Source organism: Aphelocoma coerulescens, assembly GCF_041296385.1.
Source record: "Aphelocoma coerulescens isolate FSJ_1873_10779 chromosome Z unlocalized genomic scaffold, UR_Acoe_1.0 ChrZ, whole genome shotgun sequence".
In the NCBI taxonomy this organism is placed as follows: domain Eukaryota; kingdom Metazoa; phylum Chordata; class Aves; order Passeriformes; family Corvidae; genus Aphelocoma; species Aphelocoma coerulescens.
This window is the reverse complement of record NW_027184085.1, coordinates 63,590,754-63,609,813: the sequence shown is the minus strand read 5'-3', so window position 1 is coordinate 63,609,813 and position 19,060 is coordinate 63,590,754. Positions and strand designations below refer to the sequence as shown.

The 19,060-nt window shown below is 39.9% G+C and overlaps 1 protein-coding gene across 5 annotated transcripts in view; it reads right to left on the bottom strand.

Moving 5' to 3' along the window:
* Window positions 1-506: 506 nt before the first annotated feature.
* The window catches only part of KIAA0825 (KIAA0825 ortholog), a 252,870-nt gene continuing 234,316 nt past the window's right edge, over window positions 507-19,060 (bottom strand). For 4 of the 5 annotated variants that reach the window (XM_069002262.1, XM_069002263.1, XM_069002260.1 and 1 more), the window contains one exon: window positions 507-4,155. In XM_069002262.1, the coding sequence (XP_068858363.1) occupies window positions 4,032-4,155 (124 nt within the window). In that variant the 3' untranslated portion in view covers window positions 507-4,031. The remainder of the gene's footprint in view (window positions 4,156-19,060) is intronic. The other variant, XR_011147825.1, reaches the window with a different exon arrangement.

Sequence of the window (19,060 nt, the reverse complement as noted above, 5' to 3'; positions counted from 1 at the left end):
TCTACATGTTAATCTGTTCCCAAAATATCTCTCTTTCTCCTCTCTTTTTGAGTTTCATTATTATTAACGCAATTTCAATTTTGCCCTGCTTCTAATTTTATTAATTACCTTTCAAAAGATGAAAGATGTTAAGATTTGGAGCATTTTGAAGGGGACATTAAACAAACCTAATTAGAGATATTCCATGTCATGAAGTCTCCCATTGAAGCCTGTCTTGAAAAAGGGGCTAAGTGTATTAAATTGTTAAATGATAATTAGGTGTGAGCATTAATGATAACGTATAGTTAACCTAGTTTGCACTATCTGATCCAATTAGTTTCTATAAATACAATAACTTCCCTTTGAGATAATTCAGTTGAGCCAGTGAGGCCAGCTCTTGCCCACTCAGAAAGGTCTGCTGTGTGCAACAGACTTTAGTTCTTATTTTTGACCAGCTTTCCAGGAGCAATTAACAGGATCAGATTGCAGTGGTCATGAAACACAGGGCCCACACTATAGCAAACAAATCTGACTCCTGCTGCTTTCATTTATTTAGGCTAAACATACATATGAGACATTCCTGTATCAATAAGTAGTGTCAAAGAGAACAGACATTGCATCACTCTTAAAAATTAATTTAAGTCAATTTTAGAATCAGCAGAACTTTTTAAAGAATATAGAACTATTGTTTTATGAAGAAAAGACAAAGAAAGCAGCAGTCTTACCATCATTAAAATGTTCCTAATTTTACACACAAGCATCTACGGAATACATCTATACAATGGATAAATGGTCAGCTCATTCAATCTTCAATTAAGTATTTAAGTTTAAAGCAAACAGTCTTGATAAATCAATGGCATGTTACTTGGCAATCTTAGTTGTACAATTCTTATTATTACTGTAATTTTATTGAACAAATGTGAATGTTGTAGAAGTGTGTATTCAGCATTAGGTAATATTGCGAAGATGATGTCTCTTTTATACCCTAAAGGTCAGTTGGAATGGTTACATTGCCAGCAAAATCAAGGCCTGGTATTTCTCAGTAAGGATTGTGGGTCAAGATCAATTTGAAACACACATTCTCTTGCACTCAGATACCCTAAAAGATGCACGTATAGGTTTGGATAGGAAAAACATCCAAATGAAAGATTCAGCTTTTATGTTGTTACGTTCTTAGGCATGTTAGTCATTGGCCAGTCATAAGTGGGATTCTTCAAGGCTCAGTGTTGGGGAACATCCTATTTAATACCTTTATCAATTATTTAGACCAGGGACTAGAGGGCATCCTCGGTCAGTTTGCAGATGACACCAAATTGAGCAGGAGTGTTGACCTGCTGGAGGGTTACAAGGGATCTGGACAAGCTGGATCAGTGGGCTGAGGCCAGTGGAACAAGGATCAACATCCTGTATTTGGGTCACAACAACCCCAATCAATGCCATAGTTGTGGGACAGAGTGACTTGAAAGAGGCACAGCAGAAAAGTTCCTGGTCAACAGCCGGCTGAATATGAGCCAGAGTGTGCACAGGTAGGTAAGAAGGCCAATGGTATCTAGGCCTTTATCAGAAACAGTGTGGCCAACAGGACCAGGGAAGTGACTGTCTCCCTTTACTCAGCACTGGTGAATTCTGAGTTCAGTTTTGGGCCCCTCATGACAAGAAAGACATTGAGGTTCTGAAGCATGTCCAGAGAAGGGCAGAAATCTGATCAGGAGCAGCTGAGGGATCTGGGTGTTTAGCCTGGAAGAAAGGAGGCTGTATCACTCTATACAACTACATGAAAAGAGGTTGTAGCCAGGTGGGGGTCAGCCTCTTCTTCCAGGTAACACATGATAGGATGAAAGGAAATGGCTTTAAGTTGTGCCAGGGTAGTTTTCGACTGGATTCTGGGAAACATTTCTTGACTGAAAAAGTTATCAAGCTCCAACACAGGCCACCCAGGATAGTGGTTGAGTCACCATCCATGGAGGAATTTAAAAGATGTGTAGTTGTGGTATTTTGGGACATGGTTTAGTGACGGGCTTGGCCATGCTGGGTTAACAGTTGGACTCAATAATTATAAAGGGAAACACAAAATTGTCCTACTGCTACCCTGTGGCTTATTGATGAATTAATGTGGCAGGGAGAGAAAGGAGGAAGGGGCATAAAGAATTCTTTTTTTCTAAATGTGACTGCTTATAGATTACTCCAGAACCCAGTGCATTGTGAATTTAGAGGATAAAGGATAATAACCAGTCTGGAATAACTCCCTTTATGGGTATTCCCATTTAAGTTTAAGTGAGGGGTTTTACTCTCAATTATCTTGTTCACTTGCAAAGTTGATCCTCTTCAGAGTAGGTATTTCCCAGAAGGGGAGCATTTTCACAAGATGTATTTCAATCAGTTTCACCACATAGGCACTTCATGTGAGTATGCAAAAAGTTAATTATGTACAATAGATTTTGATAGAATAGGAGAGAATATTCTAAACGCCAGTTTCCATGTATACTAACACATTATTTGTATGGCTTGGAATATGTGTGCCTCATTTGTCAGAATACCAAACCTGCCATCATGAAGATCCCTGTAGAGGTGTTTTAAACCTGAAGTCCACCACTAATCTTCAAAGGCGAAATACAAAGCAAAGACAAATAGTTTTTACACTAGTCATTTCTTTATGATCTGAAATTACTACACTGGCAGCAGAGGAAAATGTCTACTTTATTCTTTAATTAATATTTTGAGCATTTTTTAAGCTCCAGTGCCTCACAGCCCTTTCGTGTTGCAATGTTGTAAAAAGATCTTTGGAGATTTGTAAGATGCAATTGTCCACATTTTCATTTTAAATGTTCTGATGCTTTATATGAAAAGAAAAAAGAGCAATTAAGAGGAGAAAAACCTGCATTTCAGATAAGACCCTAAATCAGCATTAGTAATATGCTTTCCCATGATGCTGCTGAAGCCTTTAGGGAAAAAAAGCATGTCTTCATCCTATTCAAGTGGTCTAAGCTATGTCCATAATAGCATCTGTGTGAAGATGTACTGGGAACATGAATAACTCTGCTCAGATTGCACCCTTAGCACGATCTTGCCAGAGTCCTTCATCAAGCAGAGAAAATAGTTCAATTGCACTTTTAATGAAAGAAACTAAGAGAAAAATTATGGATTATTTCTGTAGAGCTAAAGAAATACTAACCACACCTTCTGTACAAAAAAATAATTCCATGTTGATAGTTTTCACAAGTGTGTAAGAAAAATATTTAGTATTCAGAAAAATATTTGATATTCAGAAAATTTTGAATATCAAACCAGGATTACTTTGACTATGAAATTTTACTATATTTATCAAAAATAAATATTAAATTATTTATTATTTTCTCAGTCCACTGTTAAGATAATCCTCTGAGCACTGCCTGCAAATAATTTTTTTTTAATAAAAAGATGCTTCTCAAAACTTCTAAAGTTTCTCTATAAAGTGTTTTTTAAGCCATAAAATACACTGGATGTTAAGTGAGGATTTGTGAGGGCAGTAAAGCTGATGCATTTTTGATTGGGAATAATGGCCAAGCATACTCATCCTGGAGCAACTCGAAAAGGACTGTAGGTGTATGGTCTATACCTATCCCTTTTCATGTATTTTGGGTGATTTAATAAACAAGTACCAAAGGAGAGAAAAGGTCATTGAGTGACATTAACTGGGGGCAGGCTGACTCCAACTGCAAAGTGGTGGATGGAAACCAGGAGTATTTGCTTAGCCTGTGTCTAAAGTTGCATTACTTTCAGAGTCAGTTTTATATTCTTAAATCAATTCTTAGTTTGTCATTCAGGTTTATGCCTCTGCAGTACTGAGATAGAACCTCATTGTTTTATGACACTGACATTTTCTTGCACCATTCCTCGCCTTATACATGTGTGAACAATTGCTTCCTGGATGGGGTGACCAGACAATAACAGGGAAACACCCTTTAGTTTAGAACTCCTACTCAAGATACGTATTTCTCAGCTTTCTAGTCCTGTGAGTTATGGCATTAAGTTATTCTTGTTGAATCCAGAAAGAAGGTGCTACCCAAATTCTGTCAAGGTAATTGTTCTTCCTTATCCTCTGAGATAGGAGTCCTTTGTGTCAAATAAACATTTTTTAAGTGTTCCACCATAACTTCCTCCTCATCTTCAAGATCTGCATCTTCTTTCATCTCCCACCTGAAAGAAAAATAACATTTTATTGATTTTTAATGTGTTTTAAACTAGTCTTTAGAACAAGTAAAAAAATACAGAACTTGTTACTATCAATTCACTGCCCTCCACAGCTGTAGTTACACCAGTTGAGATTACTGAATCATGCAAACTACAACCCCCAAAAACCTTGCCCCACAGAACGTGGCATGGCCATGAGGCAATTGACACAAATTGTCAAAGCTACTATAAAATGTTACTTGTATTTACTGCAACAGTACTTTTTCTTCAATTTTATGTGTCACACACACACTGGTAGAGGTGGAAACCTTGTAAAACTTGCAGAGAAAAAGTGGAAGAGCTAACACACATTTTGGAAGTTAAGCAGATGTTCTCAGTACTCTCTAAATTTGCAGTGAAATGTCACCAAATGAAGTCCAACCCAAATATTTAATGTGAGTTGTCATATTCTCTGGCAGTGACAGTACATTTTACAAAATACCAGAAAACTGACTGGCTCTTAGTTTCTTTTTTTCTCAAGTATAATGGTCTAACCAGAAATAAATGACATCAGATTCTTCCTTCCCCATGTGAATACTCATTTCTAGTTTAGAATTAAGAGCTAACACCACTAAAACTGCAAAAGTGGAAAAACTATGAAGATGATTTTTTTTCCTTTTAGTAATCAAATATAGAACATTAAGAGTCATGCAATATTCTGTTTAAGAAAATCAGGATAATAAATGCAGCAATAGTGCTGATACATAGTCAGGTAAACTTTGTATCACTCTAATTTTGCCAACACAACGCCCAGTTTTGTGGCTCCACCTCTTTTACAAGTTCTGTGGATATTTAAGAGTTTGATACTCCTTTAATATTAATCATTCTTTTCTAAGTAGATAATAAAGTGTAGGCTCCGAGTTCAGACCACTTGAAGACAAAAGGTAAAGCATCAATACTAAAACCAGAAATCACATTTTCAAGTATTAAATGTAATAGGTTATAAATGTGCCATAGGATGAGGCTGAAAAGTAGGAGATGTAAAACGTCAGCAGAACAAGGACTGCATTTAGGAAACTGTCAGAAGCAAAATTTTAATCCTGTCCCCACACTTATTAGGTTCTCATTCAGACTGCAAAAATCAGAAGCCATATACAAGTTTAGATTGGTGAATAAATCAAATATAATACAGAATGGTGGGACGACTATATTGCATTCCTTGTATTTGCAAGAAGAGGACAGTTGTTATTGGCAGTAGAGCATGGTGTACACTTTTTGTATCTCTTTAGAAGCTTACTAAAACCAGGAGAACAAGTGCTCTGTAGTAAAATCTCATTGTTAAAAAACTATTAGGAAAAAATATGTTCAATGAACATGTATAAATTAGCATATATCCTTCACACCTGTACCTTAAAAACTGAATCTGACAACCCATATTACTGCCTGAAGGAGTATCAGAACAACCAAAGCATGCTATGAATAAAATTATAAGCACTGAATGCCTATGATCAACGTTTTGCAATAATTAACTTCCTATTACTCCACTCATAGGTGACTGCTATCATACTTAACCTTATGTGAATATTAACATTAGGTACAATTAATTGCTATGTCTGTCTGCTTCACTCTCTGGTTTATGATGCAAAATCTGGCTGTATGAACCTTCAGTATCTTGCACTTTTGCAAGCACCCCCGATGAATGCTGTTTAAGAGGATCACTAATTTCCCCTTTTCCTTTTGGTAATGTACCTTCTCTTCAAACCTAGGAGGAAGTTGTGCAAACCTTAATTTGAATTTATGGTCCTCAGAGTTATTCAGAAACACTACTGCACCAGTTGAATAGATAAATTTTAATTAATTTGATTTGTTGCATATTTTTAACTAGAGGAGCTGTTTGCTTAGAAGGACTGTCATAGTTACAGAGATAGGAGGCAAGAGTTTAGCATTAGGGGTGACCCCAAATCCTGTATTCTGTATCTTCCCTACATCAATCCGTGCGAGTTTACTGTCCTTTTAAGACCCAAAGTGGGAAGCAGAACCTCTGTGTTTTACCCCCATTCACGGAAAGGGGAGGGGGTGCTGGGTCCCTTTAAAAACAGGGAACAGACACATGGAGCTCTTGTTTTGTTCTTCCCAGGCTCCTGAGACCTGAGAAAGCGGGGCGCTCTGACAGGTTGCTAGCCACGGCCTCCCAGGAACTGATGAAAAAAAAGACAGACAGCGACCCTTGCCACAGTCGCTATAGCAGCCACCGCTTTTGGAGCCAGGGGAGGTGTTTCTCCGGACTTCCTGCCGCTGCTGCTCAGGACAGCCGCCTGTCGCCAAGGGTCAGAGCCGCTCCACAAGATTCCAGCTGCTGAGGGAGTTGGCCCTACATCTGCTGAGAAGTTTCTTCCAGCGTTTCACAGCATTGACTCCTTTTGGAGAAAAATGTTTTCTAGGTTTTGTTTTTTCCCCTCTCCCGTTGTTGCTTGGGGAAGGAGGCAGTTTTGGAACCACGGATGCTCGGTTGATGTATTGTTGCCTTTGTCGCCTTTGTCCTCCGTCCTGGCCACATGGCCCAGAGACTGGAATTTATGCCATTCTGTCTGTGCTCCCCGGGACAATTAGAGGGACCTCCTCTGCATTTCTGGGTGAGGGTTTAAGTGTTTGCCTTTGTATTTCTTGTTTATTGCTGTTTTCTTTTAGTAAACTGTGGTTTTTTCCACTTATATCTCTTTACATTTGTCACTCCTTATTGGTAGAGGGGAGAGGTTGAAAACTAAGGGGAGGTAACTTATTGCAGAGTCTCTGCCCTGTAAAATTGCCTTAAACAAAGACATATTTGGCACCCAACTAAAAGGGGCTCAAGAGAGAAAGTGAAAAAATAAAGAATTTGACTAAATAATTTCTATATTGGGTACAGAACTCCCTGGTCACCACATTGCTTGGTTTAGTCATGGCAGTGTGGCATCTAACCTTGTGTATGCACCCAAATATGTGGAACCATCTGCCCATGACAGTGCTCTTCTTCAGATCAGGGAGAGGAACCAAGATACAGTTGATGTGGTATCAGTTTATGGAATGATAACATCAAAGGCAATGAAGATCATTTGGTTTATGTCTTCATCATCATTTGCCTCTCCTCATCTGGGCTGGTACATCTGCAGGTTTATTAATTATTGCACACAGCCTGTTGGGGGAACAGGAGAAGATGATTTTTCCCAGCCTTTCACCTCCTTCTCCCCTTCAGGTCTGACACATCACTTCTTGAGAATGCTGAATTCCCTCTGGGTGCTAAGGACACCATATTCTTCTTGCTGGCTCTGCTTGGTCTCCTCTGTACAATCTACAACACATGGAATCAGGATGGAGATTTCTAGGGAGGTGTCTTGGAGTGATTTACAGTCTATTCCATGATCAGAAATGCCCAGAAGTGGTTGCTGTATCTTTAAAGCCTGGGACTGGTAGTGTGTGGGGTTGGGGAGGGGGAAGCTTTGGGCTTTTGGCAGGCATTTTCAAAGCCTCACTGCCCAGGCATTCCATGGCGCTGTGTGATTCAGGTTTGTTTGGCTAGTTTGGTTTTGTTGGCTCAGGCAAAAAGCTTTTTCCTCCTCTGGCTTGGAGAAGCTGCAGCAGCAATCTTTCAGCTGCCTTGAGGTGAACTGAAGAGTTGCTGGTCTGAGACCGGAGGAGCGGGACCAGCGAGAGCGGACTCGCTCCATTCCAGCCCCAGCCTCGAGGAGTGGAGCCAGGGAGAGAAAGCACACCAAGAGGCTCCAGCCCAGCTGTTCCGTCTGCTCATCGAGAGGAGGTCGACACCAGAGAGCCAGGTTTTTGCCTTTTGCTGGAACTCCTCCATGGAAAATCCACTTCCCTCAGCATGAAAGCCAGCACCATCTTGCACCATGTGTCTGGAAGGAGTATTTTTTTCAATGTTTGCCCCATTCTCTGGACATTTTTGGGTCTTTGTTCCTGTGTTTGTGTGGGGCGGGGAGTGAGTTCTGATAGTTCAGTTTTTAGGGGTTATTTACTTTTCTTCCTTGCCTGTGGGCATTCTGTTGTTAATGAACTGTTGGTTTTGTTTGGGTTTTTTTTCACTTTTCTCTATAAGTATTAATTATCTCTTGGTGGAAGGGGATTGTTGAAACCTTTTAAAGGAGACTGCTCACTGCAGAATGTCTCCTCTTAAATTTGTCTCAAAACTGAGACAGGAGGTTATGTGGACACCTGCCCTAGAGGTGAAAATTCCTGAATGGCATGGGATGTAGGAGGAAATGGGATTTTGAAGATTTACTTTTGAAGAAGTGTTCTGCTCCAATAGTTTGGAAGTTTCCCTTTGAACAAATACAAAACTCTGGTAAGGTAGCAGAATATGTGAAATAAAATTGCTGTGGCAGTTTCAGAGAGCGGCAACTTACTGCTCTCTGCTGGGCCCTAGTTAATGCTTACCCGCATGCTTCTTTTTACTATACAGCAGCACCTACAGCCAGAGGAGAAAGAGAGCAAATTGGCAGACACCACAGTCATTCAGGCTGCAGTTCAACAAGATGGGCAGCCTAAGCCAATAGTAGTCGCCCCTCTCCGAAGGAGTAAATATAAGACCAAATCCAGTCACCCAGTAGGATGACCATGGGGAGTGTTGGGCAGAATTTGCAAGGGGCACGTCCCTTCAATACATCATGCCAACAATGCCACCTGGAGTAAGTGGATCACTCTGATCACACAGCAAGTCCAGGTGGGAAATCCTAATCACCCTGGGATCTTGGAAATCATCACAAACTTGCCTTAAGGTGAGAGTTCTGGACTATGATGTGAAGAGGAAGAGGATCAGGTGACGCAGGCTGAGGAGGCCCCACCATATAACCAGCCACCAGAAAGTGAGATGTGACACGCTCTCTTCACTGACAGTTCCTGCCATATTGTAGGGACGAGTCAAACATGGAAAGCTGCCATATGGGGCCCTAAGCAGCAAGTTGCAGAAGCTACCAAAGGACAAGGTGGATCAAGTCAAGATGCAGAGCTGAAAACTCATCTGGCTTTGGATACTGCTGAGTGAGAGAAGTGGCCAACACTATACCTCTATATTGACTTGTGGATGGTAGCAAACACTCTGTGGAGGTGGCTAGAAAGATGAAAAAAGGCCAATTGGCACTGAAGAATCTGAGCTGCCAAAATCTGGCTAGACATTGCTGTCAGGGTAGAGAAGCTGACTGAAAGTCTGTCATGTGGATGCTTATGTGCCTATGAGTCAGGCTAATAAGGAGCATTGCAACAACAAATAGGTGGATTGGGCTGCCAAAATTAAAGGTACATCTGGACTGGCAACACAAGGGAGAGTTATTTCTAGTTTGTTGGAATCATGATGCCTCAGGTCATGAAGGAAGAGATGTGACATACTGATGAGTTCATGAGTGAAGGATGGACTTAACTATGGACACCATATCCCAGGTAATCCGTGATTGTGAAACATGCACTGCAATCAAGCAGGCCAAGCAGGTAAAGCCCATTGGTATGAGGGACAATGGGATAAATATAAATATGGAGAGGCCTGGCAGATTGATTACATCACACTTCCGCAAACCTGCCAAGGCAGGCCCTGTGTGCTCACAATGGTAGAAGCCACCACTGGATGGCTGGAGACCTACCCTGTGCCTCAAGCCTGTCCTGTGGCAACATGGCACCCCAGAAAGATTTGAGTAAGACAATGGGACTAATTTCAAACAAGAACCTCATGGACACCTGTGCTAGAGAACATGGTATTCAGTGGGTGTATCATATTGCCTATCACCCACAGGCTGCTGGGAAAGGCAAACAGTGAAATGGATTGTTAAAAACCTCACTGAAGGCAGTGGGTGGTGGGACGTTCAAACATTGGGATCTGCATTTACCGAAGACCAACTGATTAGTTTACACTAGCGGCTCCACTAACCACTCTAGCCCTGCCCAATCAGAATCACTGCATATAGCGGATGAAGATAAAGTCCCCATGGTGCATATGGTGCATGTTGGGAAAGACATGCACCATATGCATGTTTGCATATGAAAGTTTGGATTAGTCCCATCTCAAGCAAAGGCAAACCCATCCATGGGACTGTTTTTGCTCAAGGACCTGGTTACACTTGGTAGCTAATACAGAGGGATGGGGAACATAGTGTACATCACACAGGGGACCTGATTTTGGTGAGAACCATCTATAATGTTGAACTATGTATGTAACATTGGTTGTTGAATGACACTGCCACCATACGTCACAAAATATCCTCAGCAATGAATACAGACTGCTCAAGTCACACCAGTGATGGACTAAAATAAAGCCAACAAACATCTTGGGGGAACAGTCAGGGACCACTTAAATAACACGTATATCTGTATATAGTTATTTGTATGCGTAGATGTCTACAGTTGAAAGGTATGAACATCTGGCTGTCATGTGCATGGTATAGAATAAGGGGTGGATAATGTCTTGGGTACAGAGTTGAGGATTTCAGTGCTGTTTAAAATACCATTCACATCAGCCATAGGCATGGTTTCAGCAGAGATAATGCATACCATGGCTGGAACAGAAAGGGGTCCATTTTGGTCTGGCTCACCAAAGTGAAGCAATCAGCAGACCCTGGCACTGTATGACCTGTAGGTCTCTTCACATTTCTGAGCCCTCCAGGACATTTCTGCAGGACAATTGGGCTGAGAAGAGGCAGTGGGACCACTCTCAAATTGGTGGTTCAAAAGTGACAGATCTGAAACTGCAGCCAGGAACATCTGGGCCAGGCGTGCGGTTTTTGGTGCCCAGCAGGACCATCTCGCCCTCCCTGAATGGGGCAGCAACATGAGGCTGTGGCACTGACACCAGACAAGGCTGGATGAGTTGAAAGGGAGTCCAGCAGGTGGCAGGAAGAGGCAGCAGGCGGTAGGGGTGACCTCCCAGACATGCACCCTGCTGTCACACAGAGGGAACAGGAAAACTGACACTGCAGGCCTGGAACTGCCCCAGACAATGCCAGCACATCCCATCTGGCACCAGAATCACACCATGAGACCCTGCCTTCGCAGTTTTTTTTCTTCCACAGCGGGAGGTTTAGCCAGGAAAGCCTCTTCACCATCTTGTCTTTGTCCTCTGGGGCACATGTGCTGCCTGGGTGGCAGTTGTCTCGTTTTCTTTGTTCCTGGGGAAACCAGTTGACTCAGCACCTGTGTATCTAGTGGTTATTGTTGTTTTCTTTGTTGCTGTTTTCTTTCAGAAATTGTTATTTTCCCACTTATATATTTTTGCATTTGTCTCTCGTTATTGGTAGATGGGGAGAGGGGAGGTAACATTTCAGAGTCTCTGCACCATAAAATTGTCTTAGACTAAGACAAGGACAAAAACTGGAAATGCTAAATGAAACACATTCAAAGCAGCTATTGCTGGAGGTATAATGCAGCAATCTAGCAGTCTTGGCTAATGGAATCAGCAGATTCCTTTAAAGATAGTGATTTCATACTTGTCAGCACATTTATTGAATCTTAAACAATAGCATTGGTAAAAATATTCAATATCAACCAGTTTGGACGTTCATTAGTGTTCACTTTATAAGAAGTTATTCTAATACACTTTCATTTTATCCAAAAGTAGTCTATTTTTAAGGCATTTAAGCAGGTCCAATGAGGATAAGAATGTCTTCTATGTATTCACTTAACAGTATCCATGAATTAAAGATCTATGAAATGAGCTTGACCAACACATGGTCCCTTATTAATTGAGAAATTTTTCCAGTTTTATGCTTAAAGTCTGGGGACAACATAGTTTTTTTAAAAGACAACTGGACTGTAAGGAAGAAGGCCATAACACATCTTTATTGTTCTAAATGGGATGAGAAATTAGCTGTTTGGGTTTAAGTGGATAAAGTCAACATTTACTAGTAAAAATTTTGTCCAAAATAGATGTTTTTACTAGCATATCAAAACTATGTCACAATTGTTCTGGCAATAGTAATTGATATAAATCCAACTAGCCAGTTAAAGTAATGTGAATATGAATAAAACTACCATCAGGAATTACTTTCAAAATGCAAGATTCGTCAGTTGAACAGCCAACTTGCATACTTCTGTTGTTTCAAATCATTAGTAACACAGCTCTTATAAAAATTCTCAAATTCAGAGGTGGCATATATTTTATTTCAGTCTGCTGTATCTTGGAACATTAAATAAAATCAGGATTTCAAAAGGATATTGGAATTATTTGAACCAACCCATTATACCACCACCTAGATTTTGCTTAAAGTTCATTTAACCATAAAAAGATTAATTTTAAAAATAAAAAGGGTCTAGAAAGCCCAACTTCTAGTATATTATTAATATTTAAAAGAAAGCATATGTTTAGAATAAAATGTCATCACCTTTGTAATCTTTAGGGAGCACCAAAAATTTTCAAGCCAATAATAATAACAACTTGTGAATGTAGATAATGAAAAATTTTAAATATATTTTCAAAATATGCTGGAATATCAAATAATGTAGATGACATATTGTGTGAGCCTGATATGACTCACTTAAACATTTTTCTCTGTACGCTGTTCCTTTCTGTGTTGCATGTGGCGAATCAAGCTTTAAAAAAGAGCAGTATATTTTTTAGATAGATACAGCAAAACACATCAGCACAGATAAATAGAGGAATCACTGAAGTTTTCTGCTGGTCACCTTAGACCTTAAATCATGAGGTCAGAGTATGACTAGCACTGGGAGGGCGTCCGTTTCTCCTCATCAATAAGAAGCAAGAGAGGAAGTCTTGGCTTGCACATCCACAAGCTGACAAAGTGCAAGGAGGAAGTATTCAATAACCCAGGAAGATCAAATGATTCCAGCTCAGGTTTCCTTAGCAATGTATCCATGTGCTCTCCTTGCTTATAAACAGCATCAATATATCCATTTATATAAATCACTATATATGACTGGTTTTTTTGGTGATACTTCTGTTTCTCTCTACTGAATTGTAGAAAGTAAAGAAGTTAAATACATTTGCAGAGATACAGAGAAAAAATTTCAGTATATCTGTAAAAACCATGCTGGGCAGTCCTCATTATTTTACTTCTTCTTCAGACTACCCCTACAATATCTAGTGCATGCATGAAGTTGCTTATATGACTTTCTGAACCAAGAACACTGTATACTTGTGTAAATGCATGTATTTCAAATCTATATGCATAGAACATACCTATCTATACCTATATATACACACATACATACCTATATTCATGCAAGTAGCAGAGCAATGATGCAGGCATTAGAGAGGGCTGATTTTATGGAAGAACAGGGTCACTAACACTATGTCTAAGCTAGGTGCTTGGACGCAACTATTCAAAGGATTACATCTTTTCAGTAATTTAAAATAGCTTGGTAATAATGGATTGAATTTAATTCTTTTGAGCTTTTATATAATTTTTCAAGAATATCAAGGAAGTATCTTATGATCACAATGATAATTTTCATTCAGCAAATGCATATGACTTGCCTGCCTATGATTACATGATTGAAGAGCATCTACAAAAAATACCCTGGTCTTCACACCATAAACTACTTGTCCCCTCTCTTTACCCCTCCCCTTTTTATTTCAATTTACAAAGGCTTTCCATTATTAATGTTGAAAACCCAATGTAAATAGTTTAAAGGATTAAACTTTCAAATATGGTTACTGTGGCATATGTATGTTCTGTAAATACAAATACAAGATATATCTGCTGAGAAACTATATTTGATAATTTGACAGCATTGAGGCTAAGGAGCATAAAAAATTCATATTTTGTCAACAAGAAAGTTTCTCCATTTTTTAAGGAGGGGCTATGATGATAGCATAAAAAGATTAATATTTTAAAAACATAAGATTATTATGGCTGTAGTATAATCCCCTTCTTAATGCATTGATATTGTAACAAATATTAATTTTCTTTCTTTTAGAAGGATTTCAGTTCGTTCATAACTTTCAGAAAAAAATGTGCTATGTAAGCAGAACACTTAGGAAGCTGACTTGTGTTGGTAACAAATGGTTTTACTCAAATTTAAGCATGCTAAAAGCTGCTAAAAAATCTTGCCCTTTCATGCCCATTATAAAGAAAAACCACTGCTGTTTGGCCTGCAGCCAGAATATCCTGTTTTCTGTGAGGACCAAAAAAAAATTGATTTCAACAAGCCCAGAAATCTAGCAGGTGCTTCTTATTTTATTTTCAAAAATTGGTACCTGTTTGTATAACCCTGTCTCACTCTTCCTGAAGATTCCCAGTGACAGACTGAAAATGGAACAACTGATTGAGGCAGAGATACCATCTCAAAGAAGAACAAAATAATCTGTAGATAAAAATTTGCATAGCCCAACAAATCAATTTCAGACTACCTTGCTAAAAAAATGGAGAGGACATCCTGTAGCTAAACAGGATCTGTGTCCACAGTAGGTTTCATTATTGGTCATTCAGGTCATTGCAACCCATTACAGAATGAAAGAGTTTTTTTCCATTTGGAACTGAAAAATTAGTAATTTCCCCCAGTTCATTCCAAGAAAGATAATATTGCCTACGTCAGTGTAACTAATATTTACATCCAGAAATGAGAAAGCCACAAAAGCTAAGAAGAGAAAGGTGAGGTAAATGATGACTGACAGGTTTGGAAGTCTGTCATGCACGCTGACACCTTGCGACCAAGGGAGAGCTCTAGAAGAAATAGCACTCCTGAATGAATTGGCAAAGACCTTTATTTTCTCTACTTAGCCCAAAGCCACTCTTCAAACTGTTATTAACTGGAAGAAAAAAGATGAATAAACAAAGGTGAATTTCATCTGGTTTTAACCCACCACAAAGACTGGTGATTCTACAGAACAGCATGCTGAGCTCTGGAATGGAAAAGTGAACTTGAGGAAAGCATCTATAAAAAGTTAACTTCACGGTGCTGTGTATTAAATACATTTTAAAATCATGCTGATTAATTTACTCAAAATGCATACACATGAAAATCTTTTAACTGTAAATAGTTTTTACTGTATTTCAAGATACTTTAGAGTAGTTTCTAAATAGGGGAATGATTAAACAGATATATGACATAATAGCTTATATATGCTATTAAACAGAAATATGACACAAATATCTTAATATATCTCATATTTACTGTAATTTTTCTTTGACTCCTTTGTTTTTTAGAAATAATAAATATTTACATATTTAAATATTTAAATAATAAAAATTTAAATATTACAGTTTTGTTTTAAAAATCATAAAATATGATTTAAAATCTTGTTTTAAAAATCATAAGGCTCTGGTTTTCAAATTAACTCAGTAGAGTAATTTAAATTGTAATATTTGCTTTACTAATGCAAGCAGGGATTGAGGAATTTTCTTCTACCTAATGTAACTACAAAAGGAATTGCCCTATTACATTATTTTTTATTAATCAGTCAATGTTGTGATAGACAAAACCTGGTGGTATATCTGCAACCAGGAAATTCATGAAAACATTTGTTCACAACTTTTACTGATAGAAACCAATTCAGTGAACATTTTTTACAGAATGTATACCTTCCTTAACATAATTTTCAAGAGGAAAACACATTTCATAGCTGAAAATCAAGGAAATACCTTCAGGAAGTTTAACAGGTTGGCCTTTGCCAGCCGGACCACTGCAGCTTTGGTCAGATATGTGAGGAGAACAAGAGACAGTGTACAGCACGCTGTCATGCTGCAATAAATTGATTCAGTGAGGATTTGACTAATTCCTTAACACAGGAGAAAGAAAGTTTGACTGTGGGATGGTTGTATCTTTCAAATTCAAATGACTCATGGGAGACATGAGAGTGACAGAGAAAGGGTCTCTTATGTACTGGTGAAGTCCCCACCTGCCAGGCTCCTGACTTTGTCTCTCCGCGTGATGAACTCTAAAAGGTTTGGATTTCACCTTGGAAAAGGCTGGGAACATGTTTCTAAATTTCAGAAATCTTCTCATGACAGGAATATCATTTATCTGTCAAGTATATCAAAGTCACAGAATCATAGAAACATTAAGGCTGAAAAAGACCTCAAGGATCATCAAGTCAAACCTTTGACTGAACACCACCATGTCAGCTAAACCATAGCACTGTGCCACATTTGATCCTTTCTTGAACACCACCTGGGGTGGTGACTCCACTTCCCTGGGCAGTCCATTCTAGTGTTTAATAACCCTTTTAGTGAAGAAATTCTTCCTGATGTCCAAACTGAACCTCCCATGGTGCACTTTGAGGCCATTTGCTCTTGTCCTGTCATTAACTGACTGGGAGAAGAGACCAACCCCATCTCACTACGCCCTCCTTTCAGGCAGTTGTAGAGAGTGATAAGGTCTCCCACAAGCCTCCTTTTCTCCAGCTAAACAACCCCAGCTCCCTCATCCAACCTGTGGCCCTCCTCATATAACCTGCTTCCTACACCCTTCACCAGCTCCACAGCTCTTTCTGGACACACAGGAGGACAATCCCTGCCCTGGTCCTGCTGGCCACACTATTTCTGATTACGACCAGGATGGCATTGGCCTTCTTGGCCACCTGGGCTCACACTGGCTCATGTTCAGCAGCTGTCAATCAGCACCCCCAGGTCCTTTTCTCCACTTTCCAGCCACTCTTCCCCCACCCAGCCTGTAGTCCTGCACGGGGTTGGCATGATCCAAGTGCAGGAACCAGCCTTGGTCTTATTGAACCTCACACCACCGGCCTCGGCCCATGGACCCAGCCTGTCCAGATCACTCTGCAGAGCCTGCCTACGTTCCAGCAGATCAACACTCCTGCCCAATTTAGTGTTGTCTGCAAACTTACTGAGGGTACACTCAACCCCCTCATCCATACCATCAATAAAGACATTAAGCAGGACTGGACCCAGTCCGGAGCCTTGGGGAATCCCAGTAGTGACTGACCAGCAACTGCAGCACCATTCAGCACCACGCTCTGGGCCCAGCCATCCAGCCAGTTCTTAACCCATAGAAAAGTGCACTTGCCCAGGCCATGGGCTGCCAGCTTCTCCAGAAGAATGCTGTGGGAGACAATATCAAAGGCTTTTCTGAAGTCCAGGAACACAACATCCACAGCCTTTTCTTTATCTACTAGGCAGGTCACCTGGTCCTAGAACGAGATCAATTTGGTCAAGCAGGACCTGCATTTTCTAAACCTGTGCTGGTTGGGCCTAATTCCATGGTGGTCCTGTAGATGCTGCATGGTGGCATTCAAAATTATCTGCTCCGTATTCTTGCTGGACATTGAGGTCAGGCTGACAGGCCTGTAGATCCTCAGGTCCTCCTTCTGACCCTTCTTACGGACAGGCATCACACTGGCCAACCTCCAGTCATCTGAGGCATCCCCAGTTAACCAGGACTGATGATAAATGATGGAGAATAATGTGGAGTCCACTCTTCAGAAGTCCAAGTTAGAGGTTTTGTTGACAATCCAGATACTAATTGGAAATTTTGGAACATGCCAAAAAAAAAAGCAGACAGGTGGAGCCTACAGTGTCTGGAAAATGAGTATTATTTAATGCCATTTCCAGCACTTTAAACAGGAATGTTAACTTCTTTGCGGCTGCTTACATATTTCAGGAGAACACGGCACTAAGCAACAGCATTAGATCGACACTAAGATAGATCTGAGATATCAAAGAGATAAAACCCATAATAATTCATTGCCATATTTGAACTCTTGGTAATGCACTTTGTATTTCTACAGATCAGAAAACAGCACAAAGCTCTGTGGTTTCAGAAAAAGAATAATTCCTGCATAAAGAACAGCCAAAGAAATAAAGAAATTAGGGATATTACAATAAATGAGACCATGAAGCCACAGTAAGTTGTAATGTTTCTCTCTTTTCTGAAATTCTAGTTTTCTCTACATTTCTGCTCAAAGTAAACAGTATTCCGGAGCACCATGTGCACTTTATTCTAGGATAAAATATTAAAAGACTAAAAAGACTAAACTGTTGAAAATGTATCGGAATTGTTTTAATTATTCAGTATTTTTAACAAGCTTGACAGATCCGGAAATTACAAAGAGCCCTAGGATCACAAAACCTACTGTGTCTGCTGCAGCTGGCACCTGGAACATACATTTCATCCTAAGTAGCAGATTTTCTGATTCCTAAGTATCTGAAACAGTCACAGATGTGGCTGAAACCATGAAGATAGAAGTGGACACTGTGTTAAAGTATTCTTTTTTGTCTATTTTAAACATTTCTTAGTGACTGAGTCACTTCAGAGGAAGAGAAGATGTGCTTGTAATGGCTATAGTATGATTCTTATGAGCATAAGAACTTTTGACAGGTTGTAGAATCCCAGAAGATAAGGGGTACCAGCACCAACAGCCAGATGGCTATGGTACCACCGTGAGAAAGAACAAGATGTGGCTGCAGATGGGAGCCATGCAAAGATAGGGCAGCACTTGCCCAAGACACACATCCTTGTTCTAGTTCCTGAAGAACTAGAAGAACACAGCACAGCACAACCCCAAGAATGAGGCCAAGAAGTGGGCATGGACTGCAGGGAGGAAACAAGGCCACCCAAGAGTCCCAAAGCCCTCCAACCCATTTCCAGAAAGATCTGAAAGAATGGACTGTGCATGATAACTAATTTGCATAGTAAGTGAAATAGCTGTCCTCAGGGTGGGGAAAAGCTATCTAAAAGAATGTACCCCCACTGAGCCTGGGTGCATGCCCCATGTCCCTGGCCTTTCCATTGGCTAGACTGACTGATTGATTGATTGATTGATTTCCCCCCATTTTCCATGACAAGTGTGTAATTTACTAATAAAATTTGGTGAATTTTTGTGGACCCTCTGACTTTTGCCATTTCTTTTGTCCACAAGAATGTACAAATCTTGCATGCTCCCTTTCCTCTAAGAGTCAGATGTCACACAAGTTAAGCACAAAATGATGACAGGTCTGGCTCATTTTTATCCTAAACTTACACAAATTGTGGTTAAGTA